The 21631-nt window shown below is 42.8% G+C and overlaps 1 protein-coding gene and 1 long non-coding RNA gene across 2 annotated transcripts; both read right to left on the bottom strand.

The window, feature by feature from the left end:
- Window positions 1-2739: 2739 nt before the first annotated feature.
- LOC139190793 (uncharacterized) lies at window positions 2740-3808 on the bottom strand. The gene is made up of 2 exons (XM_070811271.1): window positions 3647-3808; window positions 2740-3414 (listed from the first exon to the last, which is right to left on the bottom strand). The coding sequence occupies exons 1-2, from the start codon at window positions 3806-3808 to the stop codon at window positions 2740-2742; spliced, it is 837 nt and encodes a 278-aa protein (XP_070667372.1).
- A 10023-nt stretch (window positions 3809-13831) lies between these two features.
- Window positions 13832-14414, bottom strand: LOC139190756 (uncharacterized). Its single transcript, XR_011575130.1, has 3 exons — window positions 14305-14414; window positions 14131-14228; window positions 13832-13955 (listed from the first exon to the last, which is right to left on the bottom strand). It is a non-coding gene; the product is annotated as an uncharacterized lncRNA (long non-coding RNA).
- Window positions 14415-21631: the final 7217 nt, after the last annotated feature.

A 21631-nucleotide genomic window follows, 5' to 3' on the forward strand; every position in this document is an offset into this window, starting at 1 on the left:
ATCTGGCATGCTTTCTTTGGAGTCCCTGGATCCCAAAATGACATTACAGTTCTTGGGCGTTCACCCCTCTTCAATAACTTGACGGAAGGTAAAGCACCTCAACTTGACTACTACATCAACGGCCGTGAATACAATATGGGGTATTACTTGGCAGATGGCATCTACTCAAAGTGGGCAACACTTGTCCAAGCAATTCCAAACCCTAGGAATGATGCAGAAAAGTTGTTTACCTTACACCAAGAGGCATACCGGAAAGATGTTGAGAGAGCTTTTGGTATTCTACAAGCACGGTGGAAGATTATCAGCGAATCGGCAAGAGGGTGGAGTCGAGAAAATTTGAACTCCATCATGATGTCTTGCATCATATTACACAATATGATAGTGGAGGATGAGCGAGATGGGTATATTGATGGAGAGTCCGATGATGACCAAGAAGATCCAAATAGGTCAAGAAGGGCTCTAGCAAAAATATATGATGGGCCTAATTTGCCTTTCAATCCAAGAATTGGTAGTATCTCTATAAATGAGTATATGAGGCGCTATAGAATGATACGTTCTCGTGCCACAAATACGTACCTACAACAGGATCTTGTTGCACATCTTTGGGCCAAAAGAAGCATGGAGTAGACTTTTAAGTTTTATGTTGTTAAATGTTTTTAAAAATGTTGTTTAAGTTTCATGTTGTATAATTTGTATGTTGGTTAATGTTATTTAATGTTATTTCATATTGTTTAATGTTGTTTCATGTTACTTAATTTAATTTAATGTTGTATAAATGGCCTAGGAAAAAAATAGAATTGAAAAAAATTATGAAACAAATTTTGTGAAATAGAAGTTATAGGAAATAAAATATGAATCAAATTTTGTAAAATAGAAGTTATAGGAAAAAAATAGAATTTAAAAAAAAATTGAAACAAATTTTGTAAAATAGAATTGAAAAAAAATATGAAACAAAATTTGATTAATATGAAAAGGAAAAAAAAGTTTAAAAAAAAAAAAAAGGCCTAATAATACAACAGCTACTAGCCGTTGTATTAAAAAACATTCAAACTATTAGTGTCGGTTATAACCGACACTAATAGTAGAACTATTAAAAAATAAATAAAACCTGTTTAATGCTGTCGGTTTTAACCGACAGCAATAGAAAACATTAAAAAAAAAAAAAGCCAGCCCGGGGCTGGCTGGTTGGCCGAAAGCAGCCAGCCCTCCAGCCCTCCAGCCCTCTCCGATCCCGTGGGGCCCTCCTAGATTCCAGAGCCCTCTGGCCTAGCCCTCGGTTGGAGACGATTTTAGGGCTATTTTTGGCCCTCTAGACCCTTCGGTTGGAGATGACCTTATATAGCCCTTCTAAGGGCTGATTTGATCCCCCAATATATGCCCCTTTGCAAATGCCCTTTGGTTGAATACTGTTCAAAAGCCCTTAATTGAAAAATGGTCTAGAAATATATTCAAGTATTTATTCGCACGACATTTTATTATTATTATTATTATTATTGTTATTGTTATAATAATAGTATGTCTGTACCATAAATGTTCCCCCGGAATTGTAAGTAGGAGATAAGAGAGCTTTGCTCTCACAAACACTAAAAGACAATAAAAAAATGGATGAAAAAAACAAAGACAATAAAAAATGATTAATATTTAACTAAATAAGATATAGTTAAATCTCAACAGTCCCCTCATAAAAAATAATGTACGAAAAAAAATCGTGCGGAGAGAAGAACCTAGGAGCTCAGCTGATCTTCTATTATCTATCCATGAATCAGACTGTGCACTGTTATTATAGTAGAGAGCAGTCTCCAGTCTGTATTCCAGTTTTTCACTATTTTGATTTAAGTGGGCCTTAATAGTGGGTTTAGGTACAAAATCCATTATTTTTGCTTCATTCATAGAGCCCAAACATCTGGTAGATAGTGTATGCGTATTCAATTCATTGCATTCTGGTTCAAAGTTCCAAACCCACTGTGTTATTGTAGATAGGGTATTTATGTTCAACCTAATGCGTTCCAGCCTAAACATTTTGCATGTAGTATGTTCAACCTACTACGTTCCGGCCTAAACATTCTGCGTATAGTTGATTGCTCTGGTAGATAGGACACCATGGGGTTTGCTTTTCGCTTCTTGAGAAGCATTTGGTTTTCCTTCTATTTGGTTTTCCACATCATGTTAAAGTTAGACTCTCTCTCTCTCATGTGTTGCACCTTGGTGATCCTCAACAAGAATTTATACATTTCTCTTTTGATTGTAAGCAAGGATTAGAATTAGATGCCGTTTATAGACTAAAGTTTTCTGTTTTTTTTTTTTAGTTTTTGATTAAGCTTTAGAAATTTTTTATTAAGATGCTTTCACTTGAGCCACTTCAGTTTAATTGAATTTAATTTACATGTCAGTTTAAATTTATTTTTATTTTCAAATTGAAAAGTACTCACGTTAAATGGAAACGTACGCATGATAAATGAAAACGTATCCACATCAAATGAAAACTTACCAATTCTGAATTTGAATGTAATTATTGTAGATAATGCTAATTAAAAGGATAAATCATATAATTTTGAATTAACAAAAAACTAATGAGCGTTGATTTGGTGTAAAAAATGTCCAATAAAAGAATTTCAAAACTCAAGGTGTGTATCATCGATTCCATAATATTTTTCTTTTCTTTTCCCAAAGATAGAAATATATTAAAGACGAATAGAGATGTTTACATCCTTAGCCAGGGTATTAAACAAAAAATCTGGGTCAATACACCCATGTGAAAGTTCGATCCTCCTTAAACACAAATTTGGCCACCGAGTGAGCCGAGCGATTGCACTCTCTAGGCACATAGTTAAAAGCCACAACCTTCAATCTTCGCGCCATAACCTCGATATCACCAAGAATGCATTCAATACTAAAGTCAGGAGCCACTTCTTTCCTTAGCATCAAGATTATAGCCTTAGCATCAAATTCAATAACCATCTGCTGAAACTCGTGGTCGATACACATCTTTAACGCCTCACGAATAGTAGAGGCTTTAGCAGCCGCTGCGCTATGACAGTAGCCAACTCCCGAGCCACCGGCAGCTTGGAGGACACCTGCAAAGTCTCGTCCAAGCCATCCCATCCCAGAACGCATAGTATGTTTACACCAGGCAGCATCGGTGTTGATTTTGATAGTACCGAAACTTGGTTTCTGCCATTGCTTACTTGAGCTTTGCATTTCTTGATTAGGCTTGGTAATAGATGTGCAGTCCTCAAGAGAATCCCAAGCCAGGGCTTCTCTATATTCAGAAGTATTCTTCCTCCACATCTCTAGGACCTCCAATGGCTGATGGTATATCCCATTAAAGACGATCTCATTTCTGCTTTTCCAGAGTCTCCACAGGCCAAATGCAAAATCTTGACATAAGTCACTAGCATTTTCCTTGTCCTTCACCTGATTACAAAAATTATCCCAACTTTCCAAGAAATCAGATCCTTCCAGAACTAGGGAGTTAAAATGAAGATGGGAGCAGAACCAAAATAAATGGCTAAAATCGCAGTGGAAAAAAGGTGGTTTTCCAATTCATTAACCAGTCAACCCGCATGTGTCGTCTTTTGAGGTTACGTCTGACAGCCAAGGCATTGTTGCAACATCTCCAGATGAAGACTTTGATCTTGTTAGGTACCTGTAAACTCCAGACCTTCTTCCAAGTTTGCTGATGCTTTGAGGTATCACTGGGCCCTCCACGACCTTTTTTTCCCAAGGCAACATTTTCCATGAGATTCATAGCAACTCCATAGCCATATTTAACAGTATATTCACCATTCAAGGTGTGATGCCATACCATTCTATCACAATGGCCATAATGGCTTAATGGAATGCTAAGAATTGGAATCACATCCTTATGATTAAAGCCTGTCGAAATAATATCCACCTTCCAAGACTTAAGGGTCGGGTCAATTAAGTCACAAACCTTAGTTTCTTCAAGAGTTGCTCTCGGTGTAACTTTAAACGTTGAGGGTTTAGGGAACCACGGGTCTTCCCTAATCTTAATACTTTCACCATTTCCCACCCGCCATCTTAACCTTTGCATTAAAACTTTTCGAGCTTCAAAGATTCCTTTCCAGCCCCACGAAGTATTCTTCCCTCTAGATGCTTCCATAAAAGTTTTTCCTGGGAAGTATTTCTCTCTTAACACAAGAGCAAGGAGAGACGTCGGATTTTGAATAAGCTGCCATCCAATCTTAGCCAGGAAAGCTCAATTGAAACATTGGATGTCTTTGAACCCCAATCCACCAAACTTTTTTTGTTTCAATAATCGATCCTAGGAAATCCAGTGTACTCCCTTACGCTGATCATTACCTCTCCACCAATAGTTTCTAATGGCTTTTTCGACGTCCTGACAAACCCCAATAGGAAGTTTGAAGCAACTCATAGCGTAGTTTGGCAACATCATAGCTACAACTTTTATAAGGATCTTTTTCCCTGCTTGAGATAAGAACTGTTCAGCCCAACCCGTCATACGGCCTTCAATCTTATCCCTGACCTCCACAAAAACAACTTTTTGGAGTGCCCAAAATCTGCCTGAAGACCAAGATACTTCCCAAATCCATTCTTGCTTTGGATCCCTAAGGTTTCCCAATTTTACCCTTGTCCCGTTTTGAAGTCTTAGACCAAAAAAAGATGGAGCTTTTGGCTAGGTTAATTTCTTGTCCCAAACCCCGAGCATAAATCGTCAAAATTCCAGCAATTCCTCACACCTCCTCCACAGTAGCACTTCCAAACAAAACAGAGTCATCCACAAAGGAGAGATGGGTTATCAATGTCCCATTCTGCGAAAGCTTAATTCCATGAAGAGCATCAAGTTCCAACGCCCTTCTGATTAGCATAGAAAAACCTTCAGTACATATAAGGAACAGGAAGGGAGAGAGAGGGTCGCCCTGTCGAAGGCCTCGATTCGGTCAGATGAATCCCGTTGGGTTGCCATTAATAAGAATGCTAAAAAAAACAGTAGAGACACATTCCTTGATCCAGTTACAGAATAGAGGTGCAAAACCCATTTTAGCCATCATACCAATGAGGAAATTCCATTCAACACACTCGTATGCCTTTGCCAAATCCAGCTTTATTACCATACCCGCTTGATCCTCCTTCTTTTGATGGAGCAAGGAATGCAAGACTTCATGCACAACAAGTATATTAACCTGAATTTGCTTACCAGCTACAAAGGATGATTGATTATTCCCAATCACTTTCGGCATCACCTTCTTAAGTCTATTAGTTAAAACCTTGGCTATAACCTTGTAGATGACATTACAGAGAGTGATGGGTCTATATTGCATCATATTCCTAAGACATTTCACCTTTGGGATGAGCACTGGATTGGTGTGATTAAGTTTCCGGAGGAGAGAGCCTGAGTGCCAAAAAGCTTTCATAATTTTCACTACATCCTGCCCCATAGTTTCCCAGTGATCATGGTAAAAGCAGCCAGTGAATCCATCAGGACCTGGTGATCTCGTAGGGGGAATTTGAAAGACTGCCTCCATAATTTCACCTTCCAACATCGGCGCAATCAACACATTGTTGTCCTATTGGGAGACCCCAAGAGTTCATAACATATTCAATCTCATCCAGTTGGCTAGGTTCACAAGATTGAAATAGCTCCATGAAGTAGTCTGAAACTGTGGCACAAATCTCAGGCTTAGTCTCTTGCCAGACCCCTTTTTATCTTTAATCCCACGGATTTGATTGAACCTTTGTCTTTTAATCGTTTGCGTATGGAAGAATTTTGTGTTTTTGTCACCCTCTTTAAGCCACTGATTTCGGGATTTAACTTTCCAGTAGCCTCTTCTTCCTTTAGCGTAATTTTGAGGTCGATCTCTTTCTTTTTAATCTCAGCAGAATCAAAACCATTAGAGGTATAAGCTTCCCTAATCTCCATCTTCAGCTGCTGAATCAAGTTCTTAGAGTTCCTACCATTTCCTCTATACTAAGCCTTGAGACTTCGTCGAAGAGTTTTTATTTTTTCACAGAACCTATAAGCATGAGAGCCTCCAGCCTTATCTTTCCACTGATCAGAGACCAGCACACAACACTCTTTCTTCTTGCTCTAGCGAGCGTCATACACAAATTTCCTACCCTCCGCTTCGAGATCTTATTAGTAAAGAGAAAAAGAATAACATGATATGAGCATTCCAGAACCATATGCTTGATTTTAGTATCAGGGTAGAGATTATATCAGCCAAGGGTTGCCAACCCGCGATCTAATCACTGCTGGATTGGTAGGTGTTTGTACCATACTTGACCAATCCCGAAACTACCGAGCACCGGCCAACGCTATACTGTCAAGGACCCAGAAGAGTTCCCCTCCGACCAGGAGGCCAATCACTACTCGACACGTGTCAAGATTAGAAGCCAATCAGAGCGCAGCACGTGTCGACATCAAGAACCAATCATAACATGACACATGTCAATGTGACAAAGCTACAAGTTTTTCTATAAATAGGGGTCATTCCCCCACAATATGGCCTAATGCCATTTGTGTTAAAATCATTCACAAGAACTCACTAAATTGAGAGCTTGATCCTTTGTACTTGTGTAAGCCCTTCACTACTAATAAGAACTCCTCTACTCCGTGGACGTAGCCAATCTGGGTGAACCACGTACATCCTGTGTTTGCTTCTCTGTCTCTATTCATTTACGTACTTATCCTCACTAGTGACCGAAGCAACCAAGCGAAGGTCACAAAACCTGACACTTTCTGTTGTACCAAAGTCTTCGCTGATTTTGTGCATCAACATTTGGCGCCGTCTGTGGGAAACGACACTTATTCCTACTCTCTTCAGCTGTGTCAAGCTGGTTTCTATCATTCGTACACTTTCTTTTGACCAGGCATCCCTCTCCAACATGGGAAGCGAAGGAAGCCACATCACACAGAATGACACCCCCCTTGCACATAGTGCGAAACAACGAAAGAAGGAAGGAAAACGAGTTCTTCTTCAAGCTAAAGTCGATGAGTTGGAAGCTCAGAACAACAAGATAGCAATGAGGAATGAGGTCCTCCAGGAGCAATATGAGAAGCTCTTCGAGACACTCCACGAAGCTAGGCAAGCTCAGACACGCGAGCTTGTTGCCCCCGTGGAAGTCAACCATCAACTGGGTGCCCTCCAACATGGAGGGTCACATGCATTCGACATAGATATCCCTGATAGGGAACAGATTACCCCTCGACTTGATAATCAACATGAGGCTTCTCTTAACCCAGTTGCTTCGACCCGAACCATGAGAAGTGGAGGGAGACACCTCTTTGCTGAAGGGGCAGAAGGATCGAAAGCCGTCTTTCGCGATTGTCGGGATTTCCTGAAGCAACGTCGAGAGAATTCCATCCATATAAGCTCAAAGATTAATGACCCAAGGATTTCTGAGAGACTCGGTCCCCTGCCACGGCCCAAGCCGGCCACCAATTTGGGGAATGGGCAATAAGTCCTAGAGAGACATGAGGGTACAGGGGACTCAGAGGTGTTCCGACAGACATACCCTGGAAGCCAGTACAGCGAGTCCAGGGAAAAATCACATGCCCTTGATCAAACCTTCCTAATTCCAAGAGGAGATGGAGATTTACAGAAGAAAACTTCAGTGGTGCACGACTCCACTCAGGACCCCCTTGTCCTGCAGCTCCTTGAGGAAGTAAACAAGCTGAAGGCTGAACGTCAAGCCGAGATACCTGACTGGAACCAACCCAGGCCTGGCCCTCTCACAAGAAGGATCCTCAACACTCCCCTCCAAGCGAAGACAAAGCAGAAGCTTGACTTACAGCTCTATACTGGAAGGGAAGACCCGATTGAACACCTTAACCTCTTTGAGTCCACCATGGTATACCGGGGACACACCGACGAAGAACGATGTCTTCTCTTCCCCTCCACCCTCTCTGGTGGAGCTCTAAATTGGTATTGTCGTCTTACACCTGAGACGGTAGACTCATTTGAGGAATTGAGGAAACTATTTGTTTCCCAACACATTTTCCAAACCTATCGTTTGCACTCTGCAGATGACTTGTACACTATCCGCCAGAAGCCAGACGAGTCATTACGTATGTATGCTGGCCGCTTCAGCCATGAATACTCCCGGTGTGCCGAGGCAGACGACAAGACTGCCCTCAAAGCCTTCACGGCAGGCCTACGTGATTGTTTCTTTAAATACATGATCAATGCCAATACTTGGAAGACTTACTCTGAGGTGATGGCGCATGCTTATAACCATGCCTCCGCCGAGGCAAAGACATATCAGGAGAAACCCCCTACAACCATCCTTTATCAACAAGTGGGAGGTGGAAGCCAGACTCACCTAAATGAGAAGACCTCGACTTTCCAAACAGCAGTGGCACCTCCCCATGCCTTGCATAATGCTTCGCCGAATCAACAGACATATCAATTTCAAGGCAAGAGGAATGATTTCCATCCTCACCACTCTCCTTTCAGTAAAAAGAGTAAGGGACACTATCCCGATAACCAAGGGTATCGCCACAATAACGCTCGCCCCCAGGCAGTCAATGCAGTGGGTCAAACCCGCGTCAAGATACCCCCTACCCCAAGGTATGAGACATACACGCCCTTGAATGCCACATGCGCGGCCATTTACCCCAGCATAGCTCACCTGATACCAAAGCCAAAGTCGAGGCACCCAGATTACACGCCCCCGAATAACGCGGGCATGTTTTGTTGCTACCATGAGCATAACGGCCATGATAGCAAGAAATGTATCATCCTCCGTGATCGTATTGAAGCTTTGGCACGAGAAGGAAAAATTGATCAATTCCTTCTTCACCCTCAAAGGGATAACCGTAACCAACGCCAGGTGAATGTCATATATTCCATAAGCGGCGGCACGCCCATATCTGAATCTTCCAATAGGGCCATGAAAAACAGTGAACGAATTCTGAGGCCTGGTCACCAAGTGTTTCACGTGGAAGACATCAGGGGAGGGAAGTATCAAAAGCCTAACTGGGATCCGATATGTTTCTACCCTGAGGAAGAAAGAGGCATCATCTACCCTCATAACGACCCATTGATCGTGGAGGCTCACATAGCCAACTTTGATGTTCGACGAATCCTCGTAGACACAGGGGCTTCGGTCAATATCATGTTTGTCGAAGCTTTCAGGGCACTCAGTGTAGCTGAACACTTGCTCGATCGCTCGATTTCTCCTCTGATAAGCTTCTCCGGTGATATCGTGCAACCCTTAGGGAGCATACATTTACCCTTTACTATTGGTACAGGCCCTTACACGGCTACCATTACCACTAACTTCCTAGTGGTTGACTGCCCAACGGCATACAATGTCATCTTTGGGCGCACAGGCATCAATGATCTCAAGGCTATGGTATCCACGCATATGCTGTTGATGAAATTTCCAACCCCCCATGGCAACGGCTACATCAGAGGAGATCAGCTTAGTGCACGATCATGTTACAACACTTCAGTTAAGCAACAACACTTGCCCGGACCCAAGGAAACCCTGTCTGTACATGACCAAGTCACAAAGACCAGCCTAGATGAAGCGAACTTGGATCTTCCTGATAGCAACAATCAACCCGATGATCCTCGAGATGACTCTTTCACCCAGCAAGCCCAACCTGCTGAAGAGTTGGAGAAGGTACCTATCTCAAGAGATCATCCAGACCGCATGGTGAATATTGGCACCACATTGTCACCACCCCTTCGGTTAGCATTGATATCTTTTTTGAAAGAGAACACTGAAGTCTTCGCCTAGTCATACGAGGACATGCCAAGCATCTCTCCCGATGTCATTTGTCATCGTTTGAGTATTGACCCCAAGATCAAGCCGGTGAGACAGAAACGAAGATCTTATGACGCTGAACGATACGAGGCAATGAAAGCAGAAGTTGAAAAACTCAAAGGCATAGGCTTTGTCCGCGAAGTCAATTACCCGACATGGGTAGCAAATGTGGTCCTTGTTAGGAAAAATCCGACCAAAGAAAGTCTTTTGCTTCAAAAGGTCTTGTGGAGGATGTGTGTTGACTACACCGACCTAAACAAAGGGTGTCCGAAAGATAGTTTCCCTCTTCCTCTTATTGACAGGCTTATAGACTCTACGGCAGGGTGTGAGCTCTTGAGCTTTATGGACGCTTATTCAGGATACAACCAAATCCTCATGAACCCCTCAGACCAAGAACACACGGCCTTCACTACTGACAGGGGACTATATTGCTATAAAGTCATGCCTTTCGGCCTAAAGAATGCAGGAGCAACTTATCAGAGACTGGTCAATTCAATGTTCGCCGAACAAATTGGGAAGAACATGGAAGTTTACGTTGATGATATGCTAGTCAAAAGCAAACATGCTGACCAACACATCACCAACCTATCTGAAACTTTCACCATTCTAAAGAGGTATCGAATGAGGTTGAACCCCAACAAATGTGCCTTCGGCGTGGGCTCTGGCAAATTCTTAGGCTTCATGATTAGCCAACGAGGCATTGAAGCTAACCCTGAAAAGATCAAAGCAATCCTCGACATGAAAGAGCCAATAACTTCAAAAGACATCCAAAGCCTTACTGGCAAGGTGGCAGCCTTAACCAGATTCATCTCTAAGGCCACAGACAGATGTGCTCCTTTCTTCAAAGCACTCAAGGGAAATAAGAAGTACATTACATGGACGGAGGAATGTGCCAAGGCATTCAGGAACCTCAAAGAGTACATGAGTAAAGCCCCTCTGCTCTCCAAACCAGAAGTTGGTGACACTCTCATCATCTATCTATCAGTTTCGGCTTCAGCAGTCAGTTCTGTTCTTATTCGAATGGACAGTGGTGTCGAACGGCCCGTCTACTACGCTAGCAAGGCCCTACAAGATGCGGAGACACGATACTCCAACATTGAGAAATTAGCTCTAGCATTGGTCATGTCTGCTCGAAAACTCCGCCCTTACTTTCAAGCGCACTCCATCATCGTGCTTACCAATTATCCTCTTCGACAGATACTCCAAAGTCCTGACACTTCAGGGCGAATGATCAAATGGGCAATAGCGTTGGGTGAGTTTGACATCTCCTACCAACCAAAGCCAGCTGAGAAGGGCCAAGCAGTGGCAGACTTCATTGCCGACTTCACATATCCGGTTGACATTGCTTCTACACCTGAAGCAGTGGCTTCATTACCCCCGGAAGCTCAGAAGATAGAACCAACAACCCCAGCATGGAGTCTGTATGTTGATGGCTCATCCAACCAACAAGGCTGTGGAGCGGGACTAGTCTTGACTACGCCCGACAAAGTAGCAATGGAGTATGCTCTTCGTTTCAAATTCAAGGCATCAAACAATGAGGCCGAGTATGAAGCCCTTCTAGCAGGATTACGTTTGGCCAAACACCTCGGGGTTAAACAAATTGATATTTTCAGTGACTCCCAATTAGTGGTCAACCAGGTTACCAACAACTTTGATGCTAAGGACAGCTCCATGGCAGCATATCTTGCGCAAACACAACTTTTGCTCAAGCACTTCCACTACCAGATCACCCAAGTTCCTTGAGCGGCAAACAGTCATGCAGACGCCCTGGCTCGCCTCGCCTCAGCTGTGGAAGACAAGATTGGAAGAAAAATTCATGTCGAACTGTTGGCAACACCAAGCACCATGGCCGCAGAAGTATGCAACTTACAACAGGGGGATAGTTGGATCACCCCGATCTATAATTTCCTTGCTCATGGCACCCTCCCAAATGATAAAGTCCAGGCTAAGCAAATTCGATACAAGTCTACCCGCTACCTGATTATCAATGATCAACTCTATAAGCGAGGTTTTAGCCTGCCATACTTAAGGTGTCTTACGCCTGCCGAGGCGGAAATCGTCCTTCGGGAAATACATGAGGGAGTCTGTGGAGATCATGCTGGATCTCGGTCCCTAGCACACAAGACTTTTCGCCAAGGATATTACTGGCCAACACTCCACCAGGATGCCATCAAAGTATCCCGCTCATGTGACAAATGTCAACGATATGCGACTATTCCTCATTCCCCTCCAGAGCCTCTTACTCCTATGATCAGCCCTTGGCCCTTCGCCCAGTGGGGACTTGATTTGATCGACCCAATACCGGCAGGGAAGGGCAAAGTCTGTTACGCAGTCGTTGCAGTAGACTACTTCACAAAGTGGGCCGAAGTAGAACCCTTGGCAACCATTACTGAGGCAAAGATAGAAGACTTCGTGTGGAAGAACATCCTTTGTAGATTCGGCATTCCCAATGCGATAATCACTGACAATGGGCGACAGTTTGACAACAAGAAGTTCAGGTTGTTCTGCTCTAAGTTCAACATCAACTTATGCTTTGCCTCTCCAGCTCATCCCCAGTCTAATGGACAAGTTGAGGCCATCAACAAAATAATCAAGCGCACTTTGAAAACCAGCTTGGACAAAGCTAAAGGTTGTTGGCCAGAATTCGTACCCCAAGTCCTTTGGTCATACCGCACTTCATATCGGACTTCTACAGGAGAAACTCCATTCTCACTTGCTTTTGGTACAGAAGCAGTTGTCCCAGTTGAGCTTGAGCAAGCAACATACCGAATCCAGAACTACATACAGAGTGAGAACGACAAGCAACTCACCCTCAACCTGGATCTAGTCGAGGAACACAGAAATCAGGCTCACCTGAGGAATGTCGCCTACAAGCAGCGCATCTCCAACTACTACGACTCAAGGGTCAAACCTCGCTCTTTCAAAGTGGGAGACTGGGTACTGAAGAAAAGATTACTCTGTGATAGAGTCCCGAGTGAAGGAACACTCAGTCCTAACTGGGACGGACCGTTCGAGGTCGTCGGCATCAGTCGCCCTGGCTCCTACAAGCTCAGAAACTCCGACGGCAAGACCCTTGGCCATCCATGGAATGCTGACCACTTGAAGTACTATTACAAATAAGACTCACATTGTACAAGTGTTAAGCTACAGCCGTTCGGCATCCTATGTAATGAAGGCCATTTGGCAATGGATTCAATAAAGAGGTAATTTAGCCAACTCGGCCCTCACTCTTTTACATTCCTAGCAATGGAACACTCAAGTGTTGAAACCTCAAAGCAGATATATCCAACACGAAACAAAATCTAAGTATGTGTCGACAAGACTATACAAAGAAAGGAACAACCAAACAATGGCTTATATCCAAACAATAGATCTATTCATACACAGCCAAAAAAAACTTCACCTACAAAGCTTCACCTACATAGCTTCACCCAGAAAGCTTCATCTACAAAGCTTCACTATCAAAGCTTCACCTCGAAAGCTTCATCTACAAAGCTTCACCTACATAGCTTCACCCAGAAAGCTTCATCTACAAAGCTTCACCATCAAAGCTTCACCTCGAAAGCTTCATCTACAAAGCTTCATCTACAAAGCTTCACCATCAAAGTTTCACCTAGAAAGCTTCATCTACAAAGCTTCACCTACAAAGCTTCAACACCAAAGCTTCACCTACAAAGCTTCAACACAAAACCTTGCTCCAAATAAACAAATTTTGTTCACAAAACCCAAGATGCCCGTGAACTTGTACAAAAACACTTGGGTAAACATAAACATTTTTTGTTTTACACCCACAAGGGCCCAAAATTTTCCTTCTTATTTATTCACTTATATATGTTCCCAAACATATTATAATAGATCCAACAACAAGCCAAAGTCCCAAGTTTCATAATGGACAAAAGTACAAGCAATTCATCAATAATGAAGGTGCTACAAAAATTGGAATCTGCCCCAAAATAGAAATCCAACCCAAGAGACTTTTTCTCTCTCTCCCTCTTCCGCCTCCTTTCATCTATCAAATTTCTGCAACCTCTGCTCTTCTCCAATGGAGCTGAATTTTGGACACCCTATAGTTCTTGAGCATATGAACAACTTTCAAGAGGAACCATTTCTGTTTGAGCGACGGAAATTAAAGTGTTGAAGCTCCAAACATGACAGTCGGATTCTTGCAGATTTCGAAGCTGCTGTGATGTTTCGAAGATCTGGAAATATTTAACCATTAGTTCATTCTGAATTTTTGATATGTTATGAAAGAGACGATGAGGAACAACTTCAATGAAGAAAGCATGCTGATCTGAACAATAGAAAATGGAGTTTTGAAGCTCACAACAAATCTGACGGGTTGACAGAAAAATAATAACCAGTCATTCATCATACCTGAATTTCTTGAGTTATACAGCTCCGAGGGATCTCAATTTTGGATATGTTGTAGTTCACAAGTTAAGGAACAACTTCGATGAAGAAAGTATGTTGATCTGAGCAAGAGAAAATGGAAGCTCACAACAAGTCTGACGCGTTGATATACAAATGACGAACAATCACTCATCATACCTGAATTTCTGGAGTTGTACTGCTCCGATGGATCTCCAATTCGGAAATGTTGTAGTTCACGAGCTAAGGAACAACTTTCATGAAGATGGTTTTGCGATCTGAGCCACAGAAAATGGTGTTATATTGAAGAAAAGCTAAAGGAAGACTAAAGGAAAGCAAAAATGGTAAAGCAAAGCAAAAGAAAAGCTAAAGGAAGACAAAATCATGGCACATGATAATGAGTCATACCCTACCCCTCATTGGATTCGAATACACCCATCCTCCAAAATCATGACAAAGGCCACATTATAGATATCTGTACAAACATTCCAAAGAAAAAGGGAGGGAGTAAAAAAAAAAAAAAAAAAAAAAAAAAAAAAAAAAAAAAAGGGTCTAGGCCTCCACTTCTTTGGGCCTAACACATCTTCATAACAAAAAACAATATATGAAGAAAGAGTCCTGCGTTACCACTTCGAAAAGAAACAAGTGAAGTTTTCCTACTCATGACATTGACTACTAGCTAGACACCTCATTCGGCAACTCTCTTCGCCTGAAGACTTGGGGGACTCCCACCATATGCTACTGCACCTTGATACTCGGCAGTCTCACAACCACTCAGTGACTTGGATTTTTCAAGTCTCCAACCGAGAAGTTTTCCTCACTCGGGAAATTAAGGGAACACTACCTCAAACTACATGCTTCACTCACAAAGCTTCAACAATACAGGTTTCAACAAAAGCAAAAATTCAAAGAACTTTATGAAGAAGGCTTTGGTGTATTTAACACAATATGTTGAAATGAAGCAAAGCTTATTTATTAATATTTTCGATAAGCCACAAATATGTACATATACATGAGTCAAAATAAACAAACAAAAGGGAGTCTTCACAAAGGTTGCTTAGGGGAAGTCTCAGCAGTCGGTAGAGCCCCAGAAAGAGAAAGCACCGGAGGGTGGTTATCCGGAGCCTCAGTACTTGACAAAACCCCAGAAGGAGGAGGCATTGGAGGTTCATCATTTGAAGCTTCATTACCAGGTACAACCCCAGAGGACGAAGGCAATAAATGCCTTTGGAACAAACCCACAAACCGCTGATGATCAAGTAAAACCTTACCATCAGATTCTTTCATCTGGTCAAGCTTCCTCTTCATGTTTGTAGCATAGTCATGGGCGAGCCGGTGCAACTGCTTATTCTCATGCTTGAGCCCTCTAATCTCCTGTTTGAGACTCATCACTTCAGCAGCCAATGATTCAACTTGGCGGGTTCTAGCAAATAGGCGTTGGGCCATATTAGACACAGAACCTGCACACTGAACACTAAGAGCCAGAGAGTCCTTAACAGCCAACTCATCAGACCGTTTGGAAAGTAGTCTGTTACTTTGGGAGTGAGAAGGTTCCTGGCCACCACTGCAGCGGTCATATCATTCTTCATCACAGAATCCCCAACGGTAAGAGGACCAGTAGGGGATATGAAGGATGGGCGCCATATGTTGTCTGGAGAAGGCGTGGCTGTCTTTTCTCCAAAGTTCAAGTCAAAACGACGGTCGGAGGGTCCAGACATTTTCAAATGTGTTGAAGAAGGAAGAGGTCATACAAATCAAGATCTTAGAAGTGCAAGAAATGAGCTTCTACTGGTAGAGATTCAAGTGTGCTGTGGAACTTAATGCCAGCCTCTATAAAAATCTGCACTCGACGGAGCTTCAGAAATCGAAGAGGCGTTTGCTTTCTCAAAAGCTGGGCTGCTCAGAGACCACGAGGGCCGATCTCAGAAATCGAAGAAGCACCTGCTTTTTCAGCCTCGTCAGCACCTGTCACATGCACACTCAGCTTTGCGGAAATTACGGGCAATCTGTCGAAGATTTCTGGTGAGGTAGAAAGCACGTGAATCTCACTGTTCAATCACCGCTCTCCATATGCACCATCAACTCCTCGGGTACCACATATAACTTTGTCAAAGATCTCTGACAAAGTTTAGGCACGAGAATTTCGAAGTTCCAGCTACCCTACTATTACCCATAAGGGTAAAGGAACAGCACCACTGCTTGACAACTGGAAAGTCCCTATGTGTGTCGACCTCCGTGTTTTGCGGCAAGACAGGTTGGCAAGAACGTCCAACCTTTACTCACATTCGAGAAAATACTCCCAACATAATTACTTTCTCAAAAACCGGAGTAGCACCGCTTTCCGAATCTCGAGAGTCAAATCCTCGACGGGATTGCTTGTTCGAAAACCGAAGAGGCACAACTCTCAGAACTTCGAGAGCCAGATTTCCTTAGATAAAGCTTGTCTGTAATCTTCACACGTAACATCAGCTTTCCAGATACCACATACCACTTTTTCAAAGTGCTCTGACAAAATTAAAACACGTGAAGCTGGCAGCTCCCACTACATTGCTGTGACCAAGAAGGGTAAAGGAATAGCATTACTACTTGTTATTGGGAAATCCCTATATACATTGACCTCCCTCCTCAACGGACAGGCAAACCTGCAAAAATGCTCAACCCTTTCTCGCATTCGAAAAGGCACCCTCAACATAACCTCTCGAAATACTCAGTTTTATTTCCCCCCGATAATACCTCAGCAAATAAGCCACACCAAGAACAAGAGTATCTCATATCATCAGGGTCGAAAGCAAGAGTATCCCATATCATGCTTTCTCCCTGTCTTTGTCTTTGTCCTTGTCCACACCTGCAGGACAAGGAGAAAGAGAGCAGTCAGTCGGAACCTGAAATCAAACCTCCAATTTGGAACTAACTGCCTGGAGCCTTTGCCTGGTTGCTTACTTAGCATTGCTCTCGAGTACTCATCCTCAACTGCTGTCAAGGTCACGAATTCCACCGGCAAATACCTCATGACAGTTGATCAGATATTGGCTCTTTACACTGAAGCTGCCAAGCGTGGATGAGTCACTATGAAGGAATGTTCTGAAGGACCATTTAAATGCAAAGGTTGCATACCACTTCTGCCATGCAAAAGATTGAAGCAGAAGGTTCAACGGTGAGCTGAAACAGATCACTACAGCACGACACCTTTCCATACCACATTCATTATTCCGTCAACAGCAAAAGTATCCCATATCATCAAGGTCGAACGTACTCTAGATTTGATGGACTTGTTTTGACCCTCAAATTTTTGAGTCGGCCTTATACTCTGAAGGGCACCAGAAAACCCTCAAGCACAGTTCAAGAATAAGCCTGTGGAAAGTTACTTCTTCAAAAGCAAAAGTATCTCATATCATCTCTTATCCATTTGCTTCTCCTTATCCTGGCAGTTGAATGAGAGACAAGGAGAAGGAGAACAATCAACCGGAAGCCGAAGTCAAACCTCTGATCCTGGGTTGCTTACTTGGAAGTTTGACTGCTTACCTTGTCTGTCACCTCTTTCGGCAGATCTCCTAGCTCGGCGACTTGGGGGACTCCTACTATAGGGTTTGTATCGCACTTGACCAAGCCCGAAACTACAAGTAAGCTTCAAAGTGAAATTGATACATTACCTTGTGCATCTTCATCAGCTAAATACACCATTCCCGGATGGAGGAAAGGTACTTCCAGAGAAGGGCAGATGAAGATCAGACCACACTTCGGTACTTAGAAGTTTCGTGATTACTCAAGGGATTGGATCTTGCAAGTCCCCAACCGAGGAGTTTCCCTCACTCGGGAACTTAGGGGAGCACTGTTTGTACCATACTTGACCAATCCCGAAACTACCGAGCACCGGCCAACGCTATACTGTCAAGGACCCAGAAGAGTTCCCCTCCGACCAGGAGGCCAATCACTACTCGACACGTGTCAAGATTAGAAGCCAATCAGAGCGCAGCACGTGTCGACATCAAGAACCAATCATAACATGACACATGTCAATGTGACAAAGCTACAAGTTTTTCTATAAATAGGGGTCATTCCCCCACAATATGGCCTAATGCCATTTGTGTTAAAATCATTCACAAGAACTCACTAAATTGAGAGCTTGATCCTTTGTACTTGTGTAAGCCCTTCACTACTAATAAGAACTCCTCTACTCCGTGGACGTAGCCAATCTGGGTGAACCACGTACATCCTGTGTTTGCTTCTCTGTCTCTATTCATTTACGTACTTATCCTCACTAGTGACCGAAGCAACCAAGCGAAGGTCACAAAACCTGACACTTTCTGTTGTACCAAAGTCTTCGCTGATTTTGTGCATCAACAGTAGGAAATCTCTTTTATTGCGCCAAGTGAAGGGATAGCCTTCGTACCCCAAGTCCATAAGCACATTTCGGGCCACAAAATCTCTGAAATCCCACATACTAAAAGCTGTCCTCAGATTACCTCCATCTTTTTCTTTGTTACACAAATATCATTGAAGTCCCCAACTACGATGCATGGACACGGGGAAAACTCAACGTATCCCGTATTTGACACACAGGGATATGGATACGTACAGAATACGCACGAATACGCTCCCGATACGTATCAGAATGAAGGGATACGTTCTTTATTGATGAGATACGCGTATCATACTGTCGAGATACGCGTATCATACTGTCGAGATACACGTATCATAATTTTCGGATACGTTTCAAACAAAATCAGAGGATAATCAGGAAAAAAAAATCCAAATCAGAGGATACGGATTCCGCACAGAATCGTGATTGATTCGAATTAGATAACTGAAACGATTGTTTAACTAAAAACCAAAACGATTTCGAACCTCAGAAATCAGACTTGTTGTCTGCAATTGCTCCGTCCGTCTGTCGTCTCTATCGTTTCCGTCTGCAACTGATCCGTCGTCTCCATCGTCTCCGTCTGCAACTGCTGGTGAGAGCCTTCGACTTCGTTTTCACTTTGTTAATTTTGAAGCTCAATCTGTGCAGAACCCTTTTCTGTTTTTTTTCGAACCTAAAAGCCCCAACCTGTTTATGTTTTTATTCGAAGCTAAAAGAAAGCCTCTGTTCAATCTGATTGCTTTGAAAACCTGTTCAATCTGATTGCTTTTTGTATATAATATTATTTTGTGGAGACTACTTTAGTTACTGGATGAACCGTCATTGGAGACTACTTTAGTTACTGGAGGAGACATTATGACTGTGGAAGTTAAATGAGACTTTGTTTTTTTAATTTTAGTTTGGATGTTCATTTTAATTTTTCAAGTTTGAAGACTAATTGCTTGTTGGATGGACTATCTTTCTAACTATTTGGAGTTTATTGAAATAAATTTAAATTTGAGTAATAAATTTGAATGCTTATTTTAAAGTATTTTAGATATATTTATATATTTTTTTAATTGCCGTATCCCAAACGTATCGTATCTTCGTTTTTAAAAATTTAACGTGTCCCCGTGTCGTATCGTGCCGTATCCCCGTATCCGTGTCCGTGTCCATGCATCGTAGGTCCCCAATGAGAAGGCATCTGTCACGATCTTGGTCAATTCTGTTACTCAGATTCCTCCATTGTTCCTTGCGTTTCTTCTCATCAGTACTAGCGTAGATAGCAAACAACCGCCAAAAGCAGTTTAACTTTTCGTCCCAAAGTTTGACTTCAATCACAAACTTCTCGGACCTCAAAGACATAATCATCGATTCATCTCTCCAAAACACACAAAGACCGCCACCAATGCCTTTTAGATCAACCGTGAACAAGTACTCCATTCCAAGACTTCTTTTTAAATGCTCATAGTTCCTGCTCTTATTTTTAGTTTCTAGCAGTATCACTATGTCAAGGGTGTGCAGTCAGTTCTGTTCTAGCAAATTGTCAACTGTCAGGTCACCCTCGATACCCTGACAGTTCCAAGTAATTAGCTTCATGGAGCCTTGGGAGACCCCTCAAAGCTGGTCTCCTCCGCCTCAGCAAATAGGCTTTTCCTTGGTTTGTTGCATTTAGGCTCCATACAAGGAGTTGGCTCCGAGTATACTAGCTCATTGAAGGCTTTCTTTTTTCCTTTATTTTCCTTCATAGCAGCCTCAATAATTGGTAGCAATTCAATCGGGTCTTCCTCTGATACTTTATCTTCCTTTCTCAATCCCAAGTCTCTCATCTGTCCCTCAGCCTCCTTCTTCAAAGCAATCATATCATTGCTAGCTCCCTCATCACCGATTGGTTCGCTATTTAAGTCAAAGCTTTGTCTTGTTCCCGAAGATATACCAGCATATTTTAGCCAGCCATCCTGCTCTGGGATTTCATTAAGAACATTGTACTCAGCTCATTCACCAATCACTCATCCAGGTCCGATTAATCCCCCATCAAAGGCAATTTCTCTAGCCCTCCTGTCAGCCTCTTCTTCTTTCCGTAAGTTACGGATTTTATCCGCGAGTGACTGACCCCCACTGCCACATTTACTTGAGGACCAACAACGCGTACTCGGGGAGATAACAGTGTCGATTTCATCCTCAATTGACTTATCTGTGTAAACACTTCCACTGAACGATTTAGACCCATCATGTTGCGTATGACTACCCATCTCGAAGGCCGTTGATGAGCGTCCAGAATGCTTACCACCATCCTGATCTTCATTACGATTGTCTTTCCAACGTTCCATATCCCTCCTTCCATCACTAGCCTTTCGAGATGACCTGCTTTTAAATCCTGTGATGAGTGGTACACCTTGAAGATCCGTCACTGCATCCAAACCTTTGAATGCAAAGCCTTCTTCCTTTTCCCCTGAGTGCACATCTTCCTCTTTGCCGTCAATGTGGGAGTTGTTACAGACTCGGGTTGGGCCCATCTTTCCATAGATTAGACAGTATTTTGGTAAAGCTTCATATTTGAAATCAACCCATACTCGTCCATCATCAGGGAAGTTAACAAAGGTCATTCGCATAAAAGGTTCCCAAACATTGAAACATATTTTTACTCGGAAAAACCTGCCAATACAATCTCTACTTCCCGATTTATCCACCTTTTTAACAGTACCAATCAATCCTGCAATGGATTCCGCCACTGCCTGAGTCATACTGAGCACCGGAACATTGCGGATTTGGACCCGGAACACACCCATTGAAAGCGGCGCCCATCTATTTTGCCCCATGTCTGTTCGATCCACTACCATTACCAAATCATTTTTGAAGAACCAAGGTTGGTTTGCATCTACAACCCTTTGTAGATCTCGTTGCCTCGCAAAGCGTGCCAGAAATCAATGCTCGCCGATGTCTTTGATAGACACCCCATCGCGTCTCCTCTAGAGAGACATGAAACAATCACAGAAAGCTTCCCCATTTACTTCCTTAAAGGTGAGAACTTCAGCAATCAAGGTATATTGTAAGCCTAGTAGAGCACCGTCGACGTCTTTTGTTTGAATACTAAGACCTCTCATTTCTTTCTCAGACAATTTCAGTTTAGATCCGAAGTGGGATCTTAGATCCTCCAGATCCTTCTTA

Source organism: Malus domestica, chromosome 13 (genome assembly GCF_042453785.1).
Source record: "Malus domestica chromosome 13, GDT2T_hap1".
NCBI classification, from domain to species: domain Eukaryota; kingdom Viridiplantae; phylum Streptophyta; class Magnoliopsida; order Rosales; family Rosaceae; genus Malus; species Malus domestica.

What these genes read in the sequence shown, in the direction of transcription:
- LOC139190793 (XM_070811271.1), bottom strand. Translation starts at nt 3,808, where the DNA reads ATGGTATGGCATCACACCTTGAATGGTGAATATACTGTTAAATATGGC. An exon ending in AGAAGGTCTGGAGTTTACAG is followed by an intron (nt 3,415 to 3,646) that starts GTACCTAACAAG and finishes TTTTGTAATCAG; the next exon opens with GTGAAGGACAAGGAAAATGC.